The sequence below is a fragment of the Artemia sp. Qi Xiang Cuo genome, chromosome 18 (genome assembly GCF_049724085.1).
Source record: "Artemia sp. Qi Xiang Cuo chromosome 18, ASM4972408v1, whole genome shotgun sequence".
In the NCBI taxonomy this organism is placed as follows: domain Eukaryota; kingdom Metazoa; phylum Arthropoda; class Branchiopoda; order Anostraca; family Artemiidae; genus Artemia; species Artemia sp. Qi Xiang Cuo.
Window position 1 is genome coordinate 13,526,540 of NC_142811.1, and position 26,035 is coordinate 13,552,574.

The 26,035-nt window shown below is 36.1% G+C and overlaps 1 protein-coding gene across 1 annotated transcript in view; it reads left to right on the forward strand.

Annotated features, from left to right (window-relative positions):
• Positions 1 to 25,414, forward strand: part of LOC148941220 (neuroligin-4, X-linked-like) — a 258,542-nt gene extending 233,128 nt beyond the window's left edge. Inside the window, exon 7 of the mRNA XM_089104126.1 lies at positions 25,175 to 25,414. Within this exon, the coding sequence (XP_088960252.1) occupies positions 25,175 to 25,414 (240 nt within the window). The remainder of the gene's footprint in view (positions 1 to 25,174) is intronic.
• The last annotated feature ends 621 nt before the right edge of the window (positions 25,415 to 26,035 follow it).

Below are 26,035 nucleotides of genomic sequence, written 5' to 3' on the forward strand. Positions count from 1 at the left end.
TACAAAGGCCAAGCAACCCTAAACTAATATCAGTAGAAGCTGCAAATTTGTTTTATCATACTTCTGCAACGCGGTTGAGATAAAAGTGGGAGGCATAACACTACAGATACGGTTCTAAAATCTAAAACGACAAATACTTGGTGCAAAATTTTAACTAAATTAATAAAAATAAAAAAGCCGTTTTATCTACAATTTGTTTGAAAATGGTTGGACAAATAGTTGTTTTAGTTAACTAAGTTGGTAATTTCATTGTATTCACGCAGTGTAATTAACCGACTTTCTTAGTTTTATATCGTGTTTTATTTTGCTTATTTTGAATTCGTTTTTTTTTTATTTTACAGCACTTCTTATCACATTTCCAACTGTCAATTCTTAATGTTTGCCTGTTACTTTCTTTTTATCTGTTTACTTTCACTACTACTACTACTACTACTACTACTACTACTACTACTACTACTACTACTACTACTAGTACTACTCCTACTGCTACTGCTACTACTACTACTACTAGTACTATTACTACTACCACTACTACTACTACTACTACTAACAAGTCACTGTATCACGAAGCCGCCTGAGGCCAACACAGTTGCGCAAGCTCCTCCTCCATCCTAGTCAATTAAAAGATTCCCTATTTACATAATGCCAAGAAGTACCGATATCCCTTAAATCTTTCCTTATGACATACCACCTCATTCAAGGACGACCTGCTTTTTGTTTGACCTTAAATGGTTGGCAACAAGGAGGACCTTTGGTAATATGTCATCATTTATCGGATAACATGTCCTAGCGATCTCGGTCATTCTCTGATTATAGCCCTAGAAACTGGGACTGAACCAACTTTTTCCAGCTTACAGCTTACTGTTTGAAATACGGTCAGTCAGATGGGTACCAAAAACATCTCGTTAAGAATTTCTCTTGAAACCACCTAACAAATCCTCCGCTTTCTTATGGAGTGCCTTGGCTTCAGAGCCATGTTTCACCACTTTCATCCCTTGAAAACTGTCATGTTGACCATTGTCAAACTTGACTTTTTTTAGATTTACGATTGCCGTTGCAATGTTTATAAGAAGATTAGAGTAGTTCTATTAAAAGATTCCCTATTTACATAATGCCAAGAAGTACCGATATCCCTTAAATCTTTCCTTATGACATACCACCTCATTCAAGGACGACCTGCTTTTTGTTTGGCCTTAAATGGTTGGCAAAAAGGAGGACCTTTGGTAATATTTCATCATTTATCCGATAACATGTCCTAGCAATCTCGGTCATTCTCTGATTATAGCCCTAGAAACTGGGACTGAACCAACTTTTTCCAGCTTACAGCTTACTGTTTGAAATACGGTCAGTCAGATGGGTACCAAAAACATCTCGTTAAGAATTTCTCTTGAAACCACCTAACAAATCCTCCGCTTTCTTCCATGTTTCACCACTTTCATCCCTTGAAAACTGTCATGTTGACCATTGTCAAACTTGACTTTTTTTAGATTTACGATTGGCGTCGCAATGTTTATAAGAAGATTAGAGTAGTTATATTCGAACTGTTATTTTTATAATAACCGTTACTATTTCTTGGGAGAAATAGAAGTTATAAATTCCACACTTTATGCTAAATATAAACGGTTGAAGCACCAGAAAAGCTATTAACGTTGCATAAAGCATATTTTCTAACCTGTATTTGCTTTTTGTTTATGGTATCAAAACTTCTTAAGCTTGATCGTTTGAAGTATTGAATTTATAATTTATTTGAACATCCCATATCACACTATAAAGCACTTATAATTACTAAAGGGGGGCGAAAGCTAAAAAATTCGGCATGTAGTAATAAGAAAAGGCAAGCATGTTGAATGAAGAGCAGTGGGGCTTAAAAATAACAAAAAAGATACTAAAAACCTATTAATTAAAATAACTACAAATGTCCTTTCGTGGTCCAACTATTTCTTATAAAACTCAAATTCCTTAACTCACCGACGTGTTTCTTGTGTAAATTTGTTAGCTATTTTTTGGCCACTCCCAGATGTTCATTATTTTATAAATTTTATTAGAATATGCACTTTCGATGATAGTACACTAATACAGCATCAAACATCCCCGTCTTGTGTACTCCCCCTTATGTAAATTAAGAACACAAATGGGTGATTGAGCACGGCAAAAAGTGTAAAGCAAACACAACTATAACAAAATTGATAGCACAGTTGTAAAAGCAATTAGGCTACAAATGGCCGTGGTAACTTAGGTTCGAATCTTAAATAAAACAAAATTTTCTGTTAGAGAAAACTAAAAATTCGGATATGATACGTAAAAGAAAACATTTGTTAAAAAATTCGTTTTCCCAATAGACTAAAAGGTAAGAATTTTTTTTTTGCTTGATAATCTATGAATATAAGTGAAAACGTGGGGCGCAAATCGAATTGGGTTTTACACATCGAATTGGGTCTTTTTAACTCGTTTTCCTCAACTTATTGGCCTTTTAATTTACACATTGATAACTTAAGGCAATTTGATGTCTGTATTTTGTAAAGCCCAATCCGTTTTGCGCCCCTCGTTATCAATCATATTCATAGATTCTTGCGAAAAAATTTGTTTTTATTTTTGCACATTTTTAGAACCATTTAAAAAAACAAATTCATTTAATGTTTATATTCTTTTTACAAATATAATAGGAATAAGCAGAAATATCAAGCGACATTACTTTATAAGTATTGACAACCGATAATGTAGCGAATTTCAAACTGAAAACTGAGTGGGAGATCAAACTGAAAGATCTCTCATTTTTTATCTTGGGCAAATTCGCTGACATTTAAGACAACCTACATAAGAGTTCTCTCTTGATAATTTGTTTTTTTTTAGAAGATACGAACTGTCTTCTCCTATGGTTTTACTGTTTTTAAAGTTCAGAAATTGAATTTGAAGCTAGGCACGTACATGTGAACTTATTTCATAGAGGTCAAATTGGTGGGCGTGACTCTTGAGCCCGAAACAATAAAAAAGAAAACCCAAAGACACTATGTCCATACAGGTTGTCCAAAGAGTGAGTTTAGAATATCTAATAAAAAACCTCTAAAGACGTTAAGTTGAAACTTTCAGGCCATGTTGAGGGGATGTAAGACTAAATCAAAAGATACTTTGGTTATCAACGTTATCAAAAGGGTGTATCTGCAAAGTCAGATGAACGAGAGACGGTATTAACTCGGTACTTTCAGGACATGTTGAGAAAGGATGTTTAATTAAATTAATAAAAAAAAAAATTTCCCAAAAAAGCTTTCAAAGAAAAGTAAAGGTCATTTTAAAATTAAGATCAGTAGATACAAATACATGTTAAAATTCAAACTCAAAAGGATCAGAAGTTACTATTAAAGATAAATTAAACCCAAAACGAACAGAAATTAAATAAACAATCATAGCAAAAAAAATACAACAAGTAATAATATAAATGAATAAATAACTCTTAAAGCGAGTAATGCTTGAATTAAATATGCAATTCAAGGTTAAAACGAAAAAAAATATTTGCTATTGAAGCATAAATGAAACCCAAAATGAACAGAAATTGAATAAACAATCAATGCAAACAAACATACAATAGATATTAAGTAAAGCGCCATGACGCAGTAGGTTTTAGACTTTTACAGTAAAAGAAGGAGGCGATCCCCACACTTTAGTTTGTAGTGATTTTTGTTCGTTTCGAGCGTAATTTGCTTATTCAATATAAGTTTCACTCGGTTTAAGATTTATTTATTCATTTACATTAATATCTATTGTATGTTTGTTTGCATTGACTGTTTATTTAGTTTCTGTTTGTTTTAAGTTTCATTTATATTTAATTTGCAAAATATTTTTTTTCGTTTTAAGCTTGATTTTCATATTCAATCTAAGCATTACTCACTTTGAGATCTATTTATTCATTTATATTATTACTTGTTGTATGTTTTTTGCTATGATTGTTTATTTAACTTCTGTTCGTTTTGAGTTTCATTTATTCTTTAATAGTAATTTCTGGTCATTTTGATTTTGAATTTTAACATTTATTTGTATCTGCTGAGCTTAAGTTTGAAATGGCCTTTACTTTTCTTTCAAAAATTTCTTTTTCGGAAATTGTTTTTTTTATTAATTTTTGTTGTTTTTGATTGCAAAAAGTTTCAAGTTTTTAAAAATACCTTATTTCAAAATCCAAATTTTTTTTCAAAATCAAATGTTCATCAAAGTATCAAAACTAGTATCAAATAACAAAAATGGGTTTGTGTCCACCTCGGAGTTCTTATTATCTGATCTTTGAAACTATCTTAACAAAATGACCGCCTCAAAATTTTTGTCGGATGAGTTTGGGGGGAAAAGGCGTGGAAGGGGGAGGAGCTAGTTGTCCTTCGATCTCTTTTGACTCTGAGAAAGTGAACTAGAAATTTTAATTTCAAATCAAATGAGCCCTCTCTGTACAAGCATCCCTTTCATAAGAACCATATACGGCCCTAGGACATAACTTACAAGTTACAAGATATGCCCACCGGGCATAACTTACAATGCCTACCCCGGGCCCTAAAGGATTGTGTCGATCCCGGAGTTCGCGTTATATGATATTTGAATCATTTTTCAAAAAATGGCTCTCTCAAAGTTCTTATCGAAAGGGTTTGAAGAAAATAGGACGTGGAGAGAGAGGGGAGTTGCCCCCCGATCTCTTTTGACTCTTAAAAAGTAAACGATAACTTTCAATTTCCAATCAAATGAACCCTTTCCGAAGTTTATACGAGCATCTCTTCCATAAGAACCATATATGCCCCCAGAGCATTACTTACAACGCCTGCCCCCGAGCCCCGGGGGGTTGCGTTAACGCAGGAGTTTTTCTTATCTGACCTTTCAACTATTTTTAAAGAAATGGCTATCTCAAAATTTTTATCGGATGGGCTTAGGGAAAAAAGGGTGTGTGGAAGGGGGTCTAGATGCCCACGGATATCTTGTGACTGTTAAAAAGTCAACTAGAACATCCAATTTCCAATCAAGTGAGACCTCTCTGAAGTTTATACTGGCATCCCTTTCATAAAAACCATATACGCCCCCAGGACAAAACTTATAACGCCTACCCCCCGGTCCCTGGTGGTTGTGTTGACACCGGAGTTTTTGTTATCTAATTTTTGAACAATTTTCAAAAACTGGCTATCTCAAAATTTGTAGCGGTTGAATTCGGATTAAAAAGGGCGTGAGGGAGGGGGGGCTAGTTGCCCTCTAATCTCTTGACTCTTAAAAAGTGAACTATAACTTTCAATTTAAAATTAAATGAGCCCTCTATGAAGTTTATACGAAAACTTCTTTCATAAGAACCATACATACTTTCAGGGAATAACTTAGAACGCTTTCCCTCGGGCCCTTGGGGGTTGTATTGACAACAGAGTTTTTCTTATCCGACCTTTGAAGTATTTTTAACAAAATATCTATCTCAAAATTTTCATCAGATAGGTTTGGAACAAAAAGGCGTGGGGGGGGACTAGTTGCCGTAGAATCTCTTTTGACTCTTAAAAAGTGAACTCCGACTTTCAATTTCCAATCAAATGAGGCCTCTCTGAAATTTATCCGAGCATCTCTTTCATAAGAACCATATATGCCCCAGGGCATAGCTTACGACGCCTGCCCCGAGTCATACTCGGGGTTCTGTAGGCACCTGAGTTTTTGCTATCTGAATTTTGAACAATTTTTAACAAAATGATTATGTCAAATTATTTATCGGATACATTTGGGGGAAAAGGGGCGTCGGGGGGGGGCTAGTTGCCCCCGACCCAGTTTCGACCCAGTATTTTTTGGTTACTTTGTCTTTGAACTATTTTTAACAAAATGGCTGTCTCAAAATTCTTATCGGATGGGTTTGAGGAAAAAAGGGCGTGGAAGGGGGGGGACTACGTGCTCTCCGATCTCTTTTGACTCTTGAAAAGTGAACTAGAACTTTCAATTTCTAATCAAATGAGCCCTCTTAGAAGTTTATACGAGCATCCCTTCCATAAGAAGCATCTATGCCCACGCTTAATTTACAATGCTTGCCCCCGGGCCCTGGGTGGTTGTGTTGACACCGGATTTTTAGTTATATGATCTTTGAATTATGTTGAACAAAATGGCTATCTCAAATTATTTATCGGATACATTTGGGGAAAAATGGGCGTGGGGGGCTAGTTGCCCTCCAATCTATTTGACCCTCAAAACCTGAGCTAGAAATTTCAATTTCAAATCAAATTAGCCGTCTCTGAGGGTTTTACGAACATCCCTTCCAAAACAACCATATATTTCCCCCATCGCATAATTTACAATGCCTTTCCTCGGGCCTTGGGGGACTTTGTCGACCCAGTATTTTTTGGTTACTTGGTCATTGAACCATTTTTAAGAAAATGGCTGTTTTAAAATTCTTATCGGATGGGTTTGAAGAAAAAAGGGCGTGGAGGGGGGGGGGGCTAGGTGCTTCCCGATCTCTTTTGACTCTTGAAAAGTGAACTAAAACTTTCAATTTCTAATCAAATGAGCCCTCTTAGAAGTTTATACGAGCATCCCTTCCATAAGTACCATATATGCCCCAGGGTATAATTTACAACGCTTGCCCCCGGGCCCTTGGCGGTTGTGTCGACACCGGACTTTTAGTTATATGATCTTTGAACTATATTTAACAACATGGCTATCTCAAAATTTTTATCGGATAAATTTGGGAAAAAAAGGTGGGGGGGTAGGTCTGATTACCCTCCGATATGTTTTGACTCTTGCAGAGTGAACTAGAACTTTCAATTTCCAATCAAATGAGCCCTCTTTGTAGTTTACACAAGAATTTCTTCCATAAGAACCATAAATGCCCCCAGTGCATAACTTACAACGCCTACCACCATGGGCCTGGGCCCAAGGGGGTTGTGTCGACACCGGAGTTTTCTTACGTGATCATTGAAAAATTTTTAACAAAATTGCTATCTCAAAATTCTTATCGGATGCTTTTGGGAAAAAAGGGCGTGGGGCCAGTTGCCTCCGATCACTTTTGACTCTTAAAAAGGGCACTAGAACTCTCGATTTCCAATCGAATGAGCCCCCGTTGAAGTTTACACGACATTCCCTTCCATATGAAGTGCCTCTGGGTAAAAAGATAATAATAAAACATTGGAGCCGTATGGCCTATACTATAGGCAACGCTATAGCGTTGCCTCTGATACTAAGCTTAATCAGAAAATTCACCAATTCAGAAAATTAATCAGAAAATTTACCTCTAAAGTCACCATATGCATTCAGATTGTCAAAACGGCGTAGTTACAATATCTAAGGAATGGCGAAGGGTGTAGAGCTGAAACTTTCAAGGTATGTCTATGGGATGTTGAACTAAATCAACAGCCACTCACACGACGTATATCTGCTTCTTATGCATCAATTGTTTCAGCAAAACTTCGATTCAACCGCCTACTATTAGCTAGCCTTTTCAATACCGTAGCCCTCCCTCACATTTTGTATATTTCCCCATTTTGGATGCTGTTTACTAGAACTGAGTGTCTGAAAGTCCGGTCCATTTTCTTTTGGTTTGCTAAGTATTTGCTTCGGTTGCCTCCTTGGCATCGAAATTCTCCTTTAATCAGAAAATTCAAACTTGGAGATCTTAATCTTGCAATCCTTAAATTAATTGCCAAACTTAACAAAAAATTGGATTCACAGAATGATTGGTACCCTGTTTTAATTCAATAATGCTCTAATTCAATAGTGTTATGATTTGTTGTTTGTCTATGTCAGTGGTTTCTTGTTCGTTAGCTTTTGTTTTGTTTCTTTTCTTTTCCCTTTACTCCGTCTTGTCTTGTTTTGTGATTGATGGGTTTTAAATAAATAATGATAATAATAATAATTATGCGCAATTTTTCATCTATGTTGCCAAAACGGTATAAATACCATATCTCAGGAATGAATAGGGGTGTTAAGTTCAAACGGTTATGGCCTGTTGAGGGGGAAAATAAATTGAAATATATAAGAAGACACTATGTGCATCCAAGTTATCAAAAGGGTGTATTTCCAATATCGCAGGAACGAATAAGGATAATTGGTTCCACTGGTGGATCCAGGGAGGGCCGGGTGGCCCTTCTCCTCCCCAAGACTCTTCCTGGCACCCTCCTTCCCTGTTTTTTCTTTTTTTCACTCTTTATTTAGAATAAAATTGTAAATTTGGTCAATTATTGGCACCTTTGTCACACTGAGCCCCCCCCCCCAATATTTTGCTCATTGGCACCCATCTCATATTACCCCCCCCCCCCCCGAAATCTCATGATTTTTTTTATTTCCCCATAATTTTCTGATACTTTTAACATAATAAGGGATTTGAAGGCTTTGTCCCCCCCCCAAAAAAAAAAAAAATTCTGCGTACGTGCCAGCTGGTGGCGGCCAAGGACACTAATTTTATGAGAATTTCGTATAGGTATTTCTGAGTTCCACAAGACTTCCAAGACTTGAGTGGATCCGTTTTTCTTGAAACTAATGACTCCCTACTGAAAATCTGGAGAGCCGTGATAGATACAGCTACTGACAAAGCCTGCTTTGCATTGACTTCTCAAAACTCCGTCATGTGCTCCCCCCAAACTGGCTTGATTCTGTAGTGGCTGAATCACAGAGACTGTGACGGCACTTGCAAATATTGCTACAGATATCAGTAAGGCCCAATCCATGTCTCTTGCTATTTTACTTTCAACTTGAAGATGATCGTCATGGCAAATATACAATTTCCAGAAACGTGAATTGGGGCATGTAGCAATCGTGACCTTACCTGGAGTGTGATCTGAGCATGGTCTATAAGCTTAAAAGATATTGTTTATGCAACCAAGACTTTTGGAGTTTCTCAGCAACATTTGAGAGTCCATCCACACTAAACGTGATTTAAGAACAGGCTTTTGTCGACTTATGGACATAGCTGTGCATGCTGTGTATCAGCATATACGAGTCAGTATGAGTCAGTAGATTGAATACATTATTTTTCTTCTCGGCAATTTGTGAAACAAATTTCTATGTTGGATATTTTCTGCTGGACGTCCGGTAGATACCAAAAAAGTTGGAATAATATCGTTTTCGATATCGATCTTTGGTGCGAAACAACAATATATTATTATCGATATTTAATATCGCTTAACATTAATATGATCTTGTAGTGATATAAAGCTATCATTTGAGGTGAAGAATTAGGCTAATAAACCATCTAATGATGCTCGTGACTTATTCAAAATGGTCTATGTTAACCTTAGACAAACTTGCAAACTAAATCGTCTAAACTACATTTCATAATGTAGAAATTAACATAAGTTGGGTGCAAAACCCCTGTGCCTTCCCAAGGCCAGAACAAAATTTGCCCTTTACCGAAAAAAATATAAATGTTTTTACTTTTGTAACTTTAATAAATCAAATAATTTTAACATTTTGCTTACTAAATATCAGCATATGTATATTAAACTGACAACGCACATTCATTTGTATTTTTTTCAGTGAAGTGCAAATTTTGTTCTGGCCTTGGGAAGGTTTAGGGGCTTTGCGCCTAACTTATGTTAATTTCTGCTCGTTTTGAGTTTGACTCGGTTATTCATTGTAATTTCTGTTCGTTTTGGGTTTCATTTATTTATCGATGCTGATTTGTGGTAGTTTCGAGCTTGGTAGATTATTTTATTTTTGCTCATTTTTTGTTTAATGGAGTTCTTTACTTTTCTTTGAAAAACTTATTTTGTGGAAAAAGTTTTTTTTAATTAATTCTCACAAAAGAACCAATTGACTTTTTGCAGGTTTAGTTATTTCTCCCTCCAGAAATTGCATTACTTGTCTTAAAATCTGTCAATCAAGATTGATTGGCCTCAAAGATTAGTTATCCCGTATTTTAATGAGGGGATTTCTTCCACCCATTAGAAATAACATGATTGGATTAGAAAATAACGTTACAATAAAAAAGCAACTGAGTTAAAGAGAATGTTTTAACACGGAAGAATAGCAAACCTAATCAATATTTTTCTGTTTGGATTAATTAAATAGAAAAAACTTTTTCTGGAAATAAAGTTTGTCAAAAAAAGTAAAGAACTGGATTAAACCAAATACGAGCAGAAATAAAGTGAATTCACAACTCAAACTTGGAACGAACTTGAACTTTGAAAAATCATATTAACCAAGATTGTTGAAAGGAACTAATGAAATTAGATTGATTGTTTAATTTAGAATGATATTCATTACTAGAAGTATGAGTAATTTTGATTTGTAATGTCGTAAAAGAGCGTTTAAAAAATAACGAGGATATTCTCGAAAGTTCTTGGGTGGTGGAGGCACTGAGTAGAACGCAACTGAACAGCCAAAAGTAATGAAAGAGAGAGGTGATACTGACCTCTGAGCTGTCGTTCCTGGGAGACATCTGAAAGATGTCTCACGTATGTCATTCTTGGGAGACATCTTATAAGAGGCCATGGAATTTCTGGGCTGTTTTAAAATTACTTTTCAGGGAATAGGCAGCGCGGCGGCGGAGGATATCTGGCACGTTGACGATAAATCCCACCAGTTCATATTTTTTAAGAAAAAAATCACTCAGTGATAATTTATTGCACCTCCTGGCATTATGCACCCCAAGGCCTGGACCTAGTAAGCCTATTGGTACATCTGGACCTGCTTCTTTTAGGTATGCTTGTTACCCTCAGACCCTATTAAACGAAATTTAGTTTAGATGATTTAGTTTTGCAAGTATGGTCTGACCTTAACATAGATCATTTTGAATAAGTCACGAGCATCATTAGATGGTTCATTAGCCTACTTCTTAACCTCAAATGATAGCTTTATATCGCCACAAGATCATATTAGTGTTAAGCGATATTAGATATCGATAATACTATATCGTTATTTCGCAACAAAGATCGATATCGAAAAATATAGTATTCCGACTTTTTTGGTAAATACCGGTGGATGTCCAGCAGAAAACATCCAACATAGAAATTTGTTTCGCAAATAGCCGAGAAGAAAAATAATGTATTCAACCTACTGACTCATACTGACTCATATATGCTGATACACAGCATGCACAGCTGTATCCATAAGTCGACAAAAGCCTGTTCTTAAACCACGTTTAGTATGGGTGGACTCTCAAATATTGCTGGGAACCTCCAAAAGTCTTGGCTGCATAAACAATATCTTCTAAGCTTATAGACCATGCTCAGATCACACTCCAGGTTAGGTCACGATTGCCACATACCCCAATTCACGTTTCTAGATATTGTGTATTAGCCATGACGATCATCTTCAAGTTGAGAGTAAAACAGCAAGAGACATTGATTGGGCCTTACTGAAATCTGTATCAATATTAGCAAGTGCTGCCACAGTCTCTGTGATTCAGCCACTACAGAATCAAGCCAGTTTGGGGGGAGTACATGACGGAGTTTTGAGTAGTTAACGCAAAGCAAGCTTCGTCAGCAGCTGTATCTATCACGGCTCTCCAGATTTTCAGTAGGGAGCTTTTAGTTCCAAGAAAAACGGATCCACTGAAGTAGTGGAAGTCTTGTAATATGGAACTCAGAAATATCTATACGAACTTGTCATAAAATTAGTGTCCATGTCCGCCAGCAGCAGGCACGTACACAGGAATTTGTTTTGTTTTTTTTTTTGGGGGGGGGGGAGGCAAATCCCTTATTATGTGAAAAGTATCAGAAAATTATGGGGAAATAAAAAAATCATGAGATTTCGGGGGGGGGGCGAGTCCAGACTCCCCCCGTGCTTACGTGCCTGTCCACCAATGTCCCTTCTGAAAATGGATTCCAAGTCCAATCAGCTAATCAAATAAGAGCGTTTTTATTAGTTCTATCTTTTTTTGCCAGGGTGATCGTATCGAACCAACGGTGATATAAGATCGGGAGAGGCTTGCTCAAACGGATATTATAGTCCTAGCTCCCCATTTTGTGACCAAAACGATCGAAGGGTAACTAGATTTCCCCTCCCTACCACGCTCCTTTTTCCCGACGTCATCCGATCAACATTTTGATCAGCAGCCTATAGTTGAAAGGTCAACTAATCATGTCTCTGGGGATGACACAGCCCTGCAAGTCCGTGGGGAAAGGGTCCTAAGTTATGAAAGTTGTCCAGTGTTTACATAGTGTATTTGTTATTGGGAGATGAACAGGCATTTTGTGATTTTTCAGTGGGGGGGATTTTCTGCGGGGGTCTTTACCAAGGGAAGAATTTTCCATGAATAGGGAAGTTACCGGGGATGAACCTTCAAAGGGATACTTTACGTGGGGGAATTTACCAAAATTCTTATACGAAGTTCATTTCATTTTACCTACTTTCTCTTTGCCAATTCAATTTTATATTTGAAGATATTTCGGGGAAATAGCCAAAGTAAAATTTTAAAAGGAGTCAAAGTTGTCTGGGCGATATATTCGTGGGGGTGGTAATTTTTCGCAGGAAAAATTCTCCGTGGGGGGAATTTTACGCAGGAGAACCCTTCCATTGAAACATTGGGTGGGGAGAATATCCAGGAAAATTTCTACGGAGGGATGATTTCTGGCATAATTTGAAAAACCATTAAAAATTAATAGAAAAATAAGTCTTTTTTCAAACGGAAGTAGGTTAAAAACAATTTTCCAAGCGGAATTGCCCCAAGAAGTTTTTTACGGGGAATTTTCAGCAGGGATGGAATAGTCTGGGGGAAGTGGGATCTTACGTGGGAGAAACTTTCCAAGGAAAATTTTCTTCTGCAGATTTTCCATGGAGAGAAAAGGTGAATCTTCCAGCATTATTTGATAACGATCGGAAATTGAATAAAAAAAATAATTTTTTTCAACGAAAAGTAAGGAGCAACATTAAAACGAACAGAAATTACCCCGCGTTTGAGGGTGGACCCCCTCCCTAATATCTCACTCTTTACGCTAATTTTAGCTTTTTGTCCAAATTATTTAAGAACAACTCTTTTAACACAAGAGCCGTTTAATTAGAGGCAGGAGATTTTTAAAATACAAAAAGAAGCTTTGCCTCGAAGAGCAAGGTATTGAGGAGGGATTATCACCCTTGTAGGCTATACGGGAAAATTTATGTTCTTCTGAATTTTAATGTTGCTCCTTGCTAACAGTTGAAAAAAAACAATTACTTTTTAACAAATCACTGAAAGGCTGAACCAATTCTCAGGGGAAAATATTGACATGTTGCTGATTTTTTAGCCAAAAATAGCCAGTAGTCATCTTTCTTTATCCTGGGCCCGAGTAATTCCAAATCAGGGCTTTTTTAAGGTTCTTTCCTGTAATTAAAATTTATTTATTTTATTAAATATTTAAATAACGTGCAATTAAAATTTAAATTAAAATGTGCAAAATCGATATATCGATATATCGTTTAACTAAGATATCGCCGACACTATATTATATGTCTTTTCTCATCATGAAATATTCCTTTGGTTTTATTTTGCTTAACTCAATTTTCGGCAGTTATCCAATGCTCAGTGTTGGAGACCAATTCTATAGAATGGAGACAAAATTTGTTTTCGCTTTAATCCTGAGGGAGATATCCGCCAAAATTAAATGAAGCCTTTCAGCCGCAAAAAACTGGCCTTTTTGTGGCTGTTAACAAATTTTAGAATTTAATCAAGTCTCTTCTAGGAATTGTAGAAGCTGGATTAAAAAGGTTTTTCATCTCACTTTTTACAGTGGATGTAGTACAGAGAGAAATTGTTATCTAAGTTAGTCGAAAATTTGAATAACCTCTTTCACAAATTTGCTGCTTTCTCTTGCATTCCGGAGAAGATTATGTTACTACGATTATGAGAACCGAAGAAATAAATCTTATTGCAAAAAATGGGCAATCTTCAAACTTCCAATCTATTCTAGAGTTTCTTATCAAGACACATTTGATACATCTTTCATCAAAATTATATCATAGGCAGCGCGCTAGCGCTGCCTAAGTAAAGAACGATGTGGGCACAATGTGTATTTTTTTTTTTCTTCAGCCGGGCACTTCGTATCGAAGGAGTTTTCGTAGAAACTTCGAAAAGGGCTCAATCGATGGGAAAGTAAAGTGGCTAGTGCCCTTTCTAATAATTGAAAGAGATTGGAGGGAAACTAGCCCCCCTCCCTGCGCCAATCATTCCCCCAAACGCATCCAATCAAAATTTTGAAATAGCCACTTTGTTTAGCGTATTTGATTTCCAGATAGAAAATATGTTTTTGAAGAGGATACTCCCCCACAACCCTCGGGGCAAGGGTTTTAAGTTATGCCCTGAGGACATATAAGAACAATGTTGGCACAATGTATTATTTATTATTTTTTCCTTTAGAGCAGGGCACTTCATATAGAAGGGGTCATCGTAGAAACTTCAAAAGGGGCTCATTCGATTGGAAATTGAGATTTCGAGTGCCCTTTTCAATAGTCGAAAGTGATTGGAGGGAAACTAGCCCCTCCCTCCCACGCCCATCATTCCCCCAAACACATCCAATAAAAATTTTGAGAAAGCCATTTTGATCAGCGTAGTTGATTTCCAGATAGACAATATGTTTTTGAGGAGGACACTCCCCCACAACCCTTAGGGAAAGGGTTTTAAGTTATGCCCTGGGGCCATATAAGGTTTTTATAGAAGGCGTTGTCATAGAAACTTGAAAACAGGCTCATTCGATTCGAAATTCGAAAGGCTAGTACCCTTCTTAATAGTCGAAATTGATTGGAGGGCAACTAGCCCCCCTTCCACGCCCATCATTCCCCCAAACTCATCCAATCAACATTTTGAGATAGCCTTTCTGTTCAGCGTAGTTGATTTCCAAATAGCAAATATGTTTTTGAGGAGGACACTCCCCTACAACTCTCAGGGCAAGAGTTTTAAGTTATGCCCTGGGGATATATAAGGTTTTTATAGAAGGCGTTGTAGTAGAAACTTCAAAAAAGGCTCATTTGATTGGAAATTTAAAGGGCTAGTGCCCTTTTTAATAGTCGAAAGTGATTGGAGGGCAACTAGCTACCCCCCCCCCCCACACCCATCGTTCCCTCGAACACATCCAATCAAAATTTTGAGATAGCCATTTTGTTCAGCATAGTTAATTTCTAGATAGAAAATATGTTTTTGAGGAAGACACTCCCCCACAACCCTCAAGGCAATGGTTTTAAGTTATACCCTGGAGGCATATAAGGTTTTTATAGAAGGTGTCGTAGAAACTTCAAAAAAGACTCATTCGATTGGAAATTCAAAGGGATAGTGCCCTTTTTAATAGTCGAAAGTGATTGGAGGGCAACTAACCCCCCTCTCACGCCCAACTTTTCCCCAAACACATCCAATCAAAATTTTGAGACAGTCCTCTTATTAAACGTATTTTTAAGTTCTGGAAATTAGGTCTTTGAGGATGACAACTCCCCCACAGCCCTCAGGGAAGGGTTATAATTTATGTCCTGGGGGCATATAAGGTTTTGTATATACAACGTTGTCGTAGAAACTTTAGAAAGGGCTCATTCGATTTGAAATTTAAATGGCTAGTTCCCTTTTTAATAGTCGAAAGTGATTCTAAGGCAACTGACACCCTTTCCACGCCCACCATTTCCCAAACAAATCCAATAAAAATTTTGAGATAGCCATTTTTTTTAACGTAGTTGAAAGTTTTAGAAATTATACGTTTGAGCAGGACATTCCCCCCCCCCCTCCACAGTCTTCAGGGCAAGGGTTATAAGTTATGCCCTGGGGGAAAATATGGTTCTTATGGAAGGGATGCTCGTAAAAACATTGTCAGTTGCATTGTCACCAGTTGTATGAGTTGTATATGTCAGTTACAATGTCAGTTGTATGAATGTGTATTGTCAGTTTAATATATATATGCTGATATTTAGTCATCAAAATGTTAATATTATTTGATTTATTAAAGTTATAAAAGTAGAAACATTTATATTTTTTCAGTAGAGTCCAAATTGTAAAGTGCAAACTCCAGTTTAATGGAGTTCTTTACTTCTTTTTGAAAAACTTATTTTGTGGAAAAAGTTTTTTAAATTAATTATATTAAAAAAACCTCCGTGATTCATTATAAACAGGAAAAAAGTGACAAATCATGCCTTGGGCAGCTATAAAGAGGGAGATCTACAAGATAAGTTGTTTGGGCAGGAGTTGTTTGGATACAGACTTATTTTGGATAAACTTGAATTGTGGGTTTGCCATGTGGGTTTGCCATGAAATATAAGACACTGTTTGGTGAGGAGCGCTATACAAAATGAACTTTTGAGGATTTAAATTTACGAGATTGTGTCTTGGGCTGATTGGGATTTGTTTTATTGAAATTGTGTATGTTCAAATTTACGAATCGAAAAGCTACGTCGATTGAGGTTTTCTATTGATGAGTGATCTTTTAGGAAGTTTTAGCTAATGCTACGATTTGAGATCTGGAGCGAACTTTTTTTGCTGTAGGCCTATCTAAAAAGTAACTCTAAATTTCAATAGACATATAATCATTGAAGAAAGACACAGGCTTATATTTTATGTGGCCTAACCTCGCATAAGCGAAGAAAATTTAAACTTCGTTAGGGTCACAAAATTCTATCTTGCGTTTTTGGTATGATGCTTAAAAAATGTGCATTTAAAACCTACCGCTAAAAAAAAAAAAAAAAAAAAAATCATCATATCACAGACCCTATAACAAGCCTATATCACACCACTGAAGCCAATACAGCCTCGCGAAGCTTTGTCAGTTTCTGGGCTATATCAAACAGTTCGTGGTAAATAACTGTAAGTAAGGAGTGACCCGGCTCAATAGTAACCGAAACTCTAAAAAGCGGAATTTTGATACGAATAGATATATCACAAGACTCAGCTTATTCTTTTTATTTCAAATATATGAGTTTCGTTAATTTAAGTCTTATCCATCAAAGGCCACGAGCCCGAGAAAATTTGCCTGATTTTCAATAAAAGGGAGAAACAATCTCCAAGGTCACAGAATCTTAATGAAAACGACACCACTATATTCAGCGCATGAGAGAACCTTACTGTAAAGGTTTCAAGCACTTATCTGCAAAAACGTGGAATTTAGTGGGGTTTTTTTATAGAAGAAAGATCACGGATGCGTGTTTTTTTTTCAGGGGTTATCATATCGACCCAGTAGTCCTACAATATCAGGAGAAGAAGCATTCAAATTCAAATTAAAAGTTCTAATGCCTTTTTTAAGTGACCAAAGCCAAAATTTTGAGATAACCGTTTTATTCAACATAGTCGAAAGGCTGAATAAGTATGCCTTTGGAGATATCACCCCCCCCCCCCCGATAATTCTCTTTTCATGTAATATTCTCCCCATGGAAAGTTCCTCCGGCAAAAAATTTGTCTTCCCTTCCTCACCCGAAAAATATATGTAGACTTTCCAAAATACCATACGTAAATAATAGACTTTTAAAAAGCCCATTTACAAATTCGCCGTAAATAATTTACCCCAGACAATTACCCTTAACAGCTCCAGGCCTAAAATTTATTCAGTAAAGAGAAAGCAAGACATATAAAGAAATTTCGTATAGGAATTCTGGCAAATACCCCCAGTGTACAATTTCCGCTGAAAAGTTCACCGGTTCGTTACCGCGAACTGTCTGAAAATGCAGAAGAGAAGGAGAAAAAATCTTGCTAAAAAATAGCTGATGCAAGGCCTAGTTACCAAGTTTTGATAAGAATAATCATTTGAAAATTTAACACAATTAATTAAATATAATTTCCCGGGATAAAGAATACATTTTAAGATAGGGATTGATTGTAGTTGTCATTTCTAGTATTAATTTAAAAACTTTTTCCACAAAATAAGTTTTTCAAAGAAAAGTAAGAACTCCATTAAACAAAAAATGAGCAAACTACCACAAATAAGCGTTAAACTACCACAAATCAGCATCGATAAATAAATGAAACCCAAAACGAACAACAGCAATTACAATAATTAACTGAGTCAAACTCAAAACGAGCAGAAATTAACACAAGTTGGGCGCAAAACCCCTATGCCTTCCCAAGGCCAGAACAAAATTTGCACTTTACTGAAAAAATATAAATGTTTTTACTTTTATAAATTTAATGTTTTTACCTTGGGAAGGCATATAGGTTTTGCGCCCAACTTATGTTAATTTCTGCTCGTTTTGAGTTAGACTCGGTTAATTACTGTAATTTCTATTCGTTTTGGGTTTCATCTATTTATCGATGCTTATTTGTGGTAGTTTCACGTTTGGTAGATTCTTTTGTTTTAATTTTTCTCATTTTTGGTTTAATTGAGTTCTTTACGTTTCTTTGTAAAATATATTATCTAGAAAAGGTTTTTTTAAATGACTTCTGTTAGTTTTATATTGACGTAATCTTTTAAGAGAAAAACAAAATAATGGTTTAAATCTTTTCTTTTTTTAAGACTTTATCGTTTGGCCTGCTATTTGTATGCTGGAAAAAATTTTTCAGCAATTTTTAACAACATACACCCTTTTAAAATCTAGACACAAATAGTAGTGTTTAATTTAGTTTCATACCTCCTCTAGTTGACCTGAAATAGAAAACTTGATAACATTCGCAAAAAAATCTGTTTACTTTCTTTGATAGCTTGGATACACTTACGCTATTTTGATTTGGTTAATTTTTAAGAGCAGAAATGGGAGGGTTGGCGTGGGAGGGTGGGCGTGGGAGGTTTGGGAGTGAAAGGGGGATAAGTCCTTCGATACGAAGTGCCCTGGCCTAAACAACAACAACAACACAAAATAATACATTACACCCACTTCTATCTGTACTATAAAAATGTCAAGCCTTCCAATCACTTTCGACTATAAAAAGGGCACTATGCCTTTCGACTTCCAATCAAATGGGCCCTTTTGGAAACGACAACGCTCTCTATAAACACCTTATATGCCACTAGGGCCTAAATTACAACCCTTACCATAAGGTCTGTTTGGGTGGTTGTCATCCTCTAAGACCGAATTTTCAGAACTTTCAGCTACATTAAACAACATGGTTATTTCAAAATTTTGATTGGATGTGTTTGGGGAAATGCTGGGCGTGAGAGGGGTGTTAGCCGCCTTCCAGTGACTTTCGACTACTAAAAAGGGCACAAGCCACTCCAATCTCCAATTAAATGAGTGCTTTTCGAAGTTTCTCCGACAACTTCTTCGAAACGAAGTGCCCTGCTCTAAAGGAAAAAATTAATAAATAATACATTTTGCCAATATCATTCTTATGTGGCCCCAGGGTATAACTTAAAACCCTTGCCCTGAGCGTTGTGGGAGATTGTCCTCCTCTTTACTTAGTTCCTGTCTCTTGTATGGTTCTCGATTGTCCCCGTTCTTTACTTAGGCAGCGCGATCCTGCCGCCTATGATTTGTAGATCAACTTTCCATATAAACCTTTTATGCTCCCAGGGCATAACTTACAACCCTTGCAATTAGGGCTCTGAGGGGGGTTATCATTCTAAAAGACCTAATTTCCAGAACGTTCAACTACGTTGAACAAAATGGATATCTCAAAATTTTGATTGGATGTGTTTTAGAAATGATGGGCATGAGAGGGGCGTTAGTCGCTATCCAATCACTTTCAACTATTAAAAAGGCACTAGCCCTATCAATTTCCAATTGAATGAACCCTTTTGAAGTTTCTACGACAGCGCTTTCAATAAAAACTTTATATGCCACAGGGCATTACTTACAACCCTTGCCCTGAGGGCTATGGGGTTGTCATCCTTAAAGACCTAATTTCCAAAACTTTCAACTACGTTGAATAGAATGGCTATCTCAAAATTTTTATTGGATGTGTTTGGGGTAAAGGTGGTTGTGATAGGTGGGTTAGTTGCCGTCCAATCACTTTCGACTATAAAAAAGGTACTATCCCTTTGAATTTCAAATCGAATGAGCCTTTTTTAAGTTTCTACGACAAAGATTTCAATAAGAACATTATATGCTCCCAGGGGATAACTTATAATTCTTGCCCTGAGGGTTGTGGGGGAGTGTCCACCTCAAAAATATATTTTCTATCTGGAAATCAACTACGCTGAACGAAATGGCTATATAAAAATTTTTATTGGATTTTTTGGGGGGAATGATGGGCGTGGGGGGCTAATTGCGCTCCAGTTACTTTCGACTATTAAAAAGGGCACTAGCCCTTTGAATTTCCAATCGATTGAGCTTTTATTGAAGTTTCTACGACAACACCTTCTTTAAAAACCTTATATGCCTCCAGGGCATAACTTAAAACCCTTGCCCTGAGGGCTGTGTGGGAGTGTCCTCCTCAAAAATATATTTTCTATCTGGAAATCAACTACGCTGAACAAAATCGCTACCTCAAAATTTTGATTGGATGTGTTAGGGGAAATGATGGGCGTGGGGGGGGGCTGGTTGCCCCCCAATAACTTTCAACTGTTAAAAAGGGCACTAGCCCTTTGAATTGCTAATAGAATGAGCCTTTTTTGAAGTTTCTACAACAACGCCTTATATTAAAACCTTGTATGCCCCCAGGGCATTTTTTAATACCCTTACCCTGAGGGTTGTGGGGGGTGTCCCCCTCAAAAATATATTTTCCATCTTGAAATCAACTACGCTGAACAATATGGCTTTCTCAAATTTTTGATTGGATGTGTTTGGGGGATTGATGGGCGTGGGGGGGGGGGCTAGTTGCCCTCCAATCACTTTTGACTATTAAAAAGGGCACTAGAAATCTCTATTTCCAAACGAATGAGCCCCTTTTGAATTTTCTACAACGACCCCTTTCATATGAAGTGCCCTGCTCTAAAGGAAAAAAAATAATAAAGAGTACATTGTGTCAACATCGGTCTTATATGCCTCCAGGGCATAACTTAAAACCCTTGCCCCGAGGGTTGTGGGGGAGTGTCCTCCTTAAAATATATTTTCTATCTGGAAATCAACTACGCTGAAAAAAATGGCTATCTCAAATTTTTGACTGGATAGGTTTGGGGGAATGATGGGCTGGGGGCGGGGGGGGCTAGTTGCCGTCCAATCACTTTCGACTATTAAAAAGGGCACTAGCCACTCCAATTTCCAATCGAATGAGCCCTTTTGAAGTTTCTACGACAACTCCTTCGATACGAAGTGCCCTCGTGGAGAAAAAAAACACATTGTGCCCACATCGTTCTTTACTTAGGCAGCGCTAGCGCGCTGCCTATGAAAGAGCTTCGAGTCATAGGATGCTAGGTTTCACTGGCTCAAGAAACTGCGGAAGGTAAAGGAGGAAGTTTTAGAAAAATTTCCAAATATCCCTAAAAATAACCAGCACAAAACTAGAACCATTAACAATAGATACAAATTATTTTTAGAGATGTTTTCCAAGAAAGAAGTTTTCAAAGAAAAGTAACAAGCCTTAGTAACATATAATAAAACTATTCTAATTACCAGCAAACATACATTATTTTTAAAAAGTCCTCGTAGAAAGAAGTTTCCAAAGAAAAAAAAAAAAATTATATTTCAATTTAATACGAACAGAAAAAAGGCCATGTTCAACCATCATTGAACGAGTGAAGCCAAAAAAAGGAAAAATTGAAATGAATAATCATATAAAACATAAAGATAATTGGCGTTGCCATCTATGTAAGGTAAAGATTAACATCTCATGTTCGGTTATATTATGAACTGTTTATAATGGGCATGTTTGATTTTTTGGAGGTATGGTGTTCTATGACATGTCGCGAACTGCATGTCAGCCATTTGAACTCCTGCTTTGTCTGCCACATAATGGAACAAAACCTTTTATCTCGTGCTTCATATTTTCTGGGCTAAAAATAAGTAGATCCTTGCTAGGCAGGTCTAGTACTTAAGAATTCAACCCCATGACTCATGAAGGGTTTTATACGCCCTACGCAACCATGTACCTGAATTAAGTTCTGGCCAACTGTGCCTAACTATGACAATATATTACAATCATAGTGCAGAAACTCATTCAATTGTGTATATACATTGAGTAATATGGTGAAAAATTAATTTTTTCACAGCCTTAAAGTTCTTTAAAAATACTTTTAATTCAATTCCAATGTCTTTTGTGTTAAGCAGTCTTTATTTAAAGAATTATGACAAAAAGTTTAACTTAAGCGCAAAGAACGAGGGATTGTTGAGGGGGTAGATACCCAGCATATACAGAATAATTTCTGTTTGTCTTAAGTGTTAATGTTGCTCCTTATTCTCGGTAAGAAAAAACGCTGCTGTTCTATTAGCTGGAAAACACGCGAGAATTAAAGTTTGGTTAATGCTAATGAAATAAAACAAAATGGGATAAATATATAATAGTTTAGAAATTTTTTTTGGCTATATATTTGCACATTAGGGAGGTGGCAGTAAAGCATAGCATACATTAAATACGTAACCTAACCTAACCTAGGTACCTTTTTCCCCCAAACCCCAAAAAACTAAAGTTTAGCGAGCGAGAAACCCCTTGTTTATACCGTCAGACAGTATTCACCAGGTAATGCGTGTTGCAGACAAACAGGTTTTTACTCTATCTGATCTTCGCATTCTCGCGTGTTTTCCAGCTAACAGAACTATTATTCTCCATGACCACACTGCCTTTTCTACGACGAAATCAATAAGAATTCCAAATAGGGATAGGTCCTTTTATTAGACAGTGAAACTAAAATATAAAGCAAAGACTATAAATATTTCGATGACACAGTCGGTCATCATCATCAGTAGAGATACTAACTTATCAAAATTAAAACAAACTGCTTTTATACTAAACAAAATAATCACTTCCGGGTCAAAGCAAGTTACCGGTCCATTGACTTAAAAAGTTCACTATCTGTTCTTGAATTTTTTAATACTGCTTTAAGTAAAGGTGGTACAAGTTTTTTCGAAATTGCAGGTCAAAGCAGGTTACCGGTCCATTGACTTAGAAAGTTCACGAACTGTTCTTGAATCTTGTAATACTGCGTTGAATATTCTTCCAATTAAAAATGAAATAATGCTGAATTTACAGGTGCTAAATTTATCATTTTATTCTTCTAATAGCAAAACAAATGTTGCTGATTCTGAAGTTGGTCTGTCATCCCCATATATACGACGTTACTATTATTCTCCATGACCACACTGCCTTTTCTACGACGAAATCAATAAGAATTCCAAATAGGGATAGGTCCTTTTATTAGACAGTGAAACGAAAATATAAAACAAAGACTCTAAATATTTTTATATTGCTTTGACCCGGAAGTGATTATTTTGTTTAGTATAAAAGCAGTTTGTTTTAATTTTGATAAGTTAGTATCTCTACTGATGATGATGACCGACTGTGTCATCGAAATATTTAGAGTCTTTGCTTATATTTTCGTTTCACTGTCTAATAAAAAGACCTATCCCTATTTGGAACTCTTATTGATTTCGTAGCTAACAGAATAGTACCGAAAAATCTTGTTTTTTAACTTGAATATGTGAATAATGCTCCTAGTCATTATGGATACGGCAATAATTCTGATGAGTTAACCCACTGTATGCTGATAATTCATTCAAATTACTTTTCTCTAAATTTTTTTTTTACTGTCTGAGTAGTTTTATATGACTGATTATGACTGAATAACCCCGTCTACTAACCAACCCCGTCTACTAACCAACCCCGTCAAACCCGTCAAGCTTCATTGAGCTACCTGGTAGGCAAAACGTGTACGTTGATTTTATTTTAACAATACATCTCTATCTGTAAGCCAAGATGATCGAAGCCATCATAATAAACGTTTTCAACTTCAACCTCTGTGGTGAAGGAATCCAATGTCCACCCTGTTTGCCCATGTATTTTGTATATATGTTACCGTGAATGTCCGAAATCTAGTTTATGTCAATATTCACCGGCGAATGTCCGAAATTCCTTTTTCTCTGCTTAGATTAAATTAGCTTTGCGAGTCAGCTTTTTCCGTCTTATGCAGGCTATGATGGTAAAAGTTAAAGTTGGTTTAGGTTAGATTACTTTAGTTTAGGTTTATTAGATCAAATTTGGTTGTAAATATCAGAAATGGGTTAAAAGCCTAACTTAAGCTAACCTAAACCAACCTAACCTTGTCTAACCAAACCTAATCTAACCTGTCATCATCAAATCTTGCATTAAATTGAAATGTTGACTGGCAACGTTAACTATCTCCAATGAAAAAAAAGGGATTTCGGTCATTTACCAATTTGCGAACATTACACCACGGAATGGGTTTCTACACTGGTCTTGCGGTTGTGAGATATATCAATTTTATTATGCAAAAGATCAAGTAAAGGTGATGCCAGGAAGAGCTTAGTGTTATGCACCAGCAGATAACACCAGCCTCTGTCACCTCTGCGGCGGTAATTGATAGTTTATTTTATATCATTTGTCAAACTATGATTTTTAATTAATCCTAAGCTAACTCCCTCCTGAAAGCTTGGGAAATCATGCAAAGAGAAAACAGCCAACTGACATTACATTATTAATTATTGCTAGTATTTCTGAAATCGAATAAAACTAATAACTTGTTTCCCGTTTGTATTTTTTCTTTTATTTTTCTCATTTACTTATGGTATTTCTTCAGTATTTTTCTTTTGTTTCTCCCCCTTCCTCTTTCTTTTCAATGACTTAAGCTTTGTTTTTGTGGCTAACTTTCTTCATGTCAAAGTTGGAAGGTTGTATTCAATACAAACACTTTTGTTAAGTAAGACAGACAGTTAATTCCTTTTGGCGGTGTTTGCAATTTGTTATTTATTTTTATAAGATCAATATGAACTTCAATGATGAATAGTTCGATGTATCATATTTTATATTACATATAATAGCCTTTAGTTTTTGACATGACAATCTGTAGAATATTAAAATATTAATAAAATATTCTTTTATAAGAAAAATCACTTCAAATCATTTTCAAATGAAATGCTGACAAGACTTTTGAACTGAAACCTTGGTGATAATCTTTTTCCCAAACTTAATGTTTTCGGTTGGATGTTGAAGAGTCATGTAAAATTTTACAAATCCTTAATTTAGTTATTTTAGTATATAAAGTGCTTTCTTGTCAAGGGTTTTAATTGGGAGGGGGCAAGAGGGTTTAAAAAAACTTTTTTTTAAATAGAATAAATCAAAAAAGAGGTTTCCCTTTAATTAAGAAAAATTATTTGTTTTCTTCATTAAACAAGACGAAAAATACCGTTGTCCCCCAACCTTAAAGTCTCAACAATTGGCGCCACTTCTTTCTTGACTTGTTATCTAGCTAGATGAGATAAAGTTAAGAATCGTCTGCTTCCGTCAAATCAATCTTGAATTCTCATTCTTATTTATCAGCATATTTTCTAGACTTGGGGAAGCGTTCGTGGAGAGGAATTGGCTTACGTTTTCGGTATGCCATTAATTGGAGGAACAAATCATTTAGCAAACAATTACACAAAACCAGAAATGCTTCTGTCTGAAATGATGATGACATACTGGACTAATTTTGCAAGGACTGGGTATTTTATTTACTTAATTATTCATTTATGCTCTTTCTCTCTCTATCTCTTTCAATATCTGTCTTTTGATGAGCTAGTGTTTAAATAGTATATTTATTTCCCCCTCCATTACAAGCCAAGGAGCCTTTATAGGGATCAGAGCATTGTTGTTTTTGTTTCGTTTTTTTTTGTATGATTTTTGTTTTTGTCGGTAATATGTAGATTATTCCATCTTGAACCTAACGTTCAGAAAACGTCGTAAATTTAATTAGACATAAATGAGGATAAGCAAATAGTGCAAATTGTGCAAAACCGAAAAAAATTAGCGAAATGGATAGATTTGTGTCTAGTAGCATAGATAGTAGGGGTGGGGAGGTGGGCAAGGGAGTACATGAGCACTACCACTAAAGTTTTTACGCACCACCTAGTTGTTGAAAAATACCTTTTAAGGGGGAGGGATATTTTGGGTGGAAAAACAACCTTTTTTATCTTTCATTGAAAAAATTAAATGAACGACAAAATTCCCCCCTCTACATTTCCTAATATACATTTTTGAAAAATCATACATTTGAAAAATGCACTGTTAAGCACATTAAAGTACGATGACGTTATGGTATATGTTTTCCAGAGAAATTATTTCGGGGTAGATTTCGGTGCTCTTTTAGATAATTTCGGAGACCAGAATTGCCTTTCCATGACGATACTTATTACTGATAACGGTCACTGTATA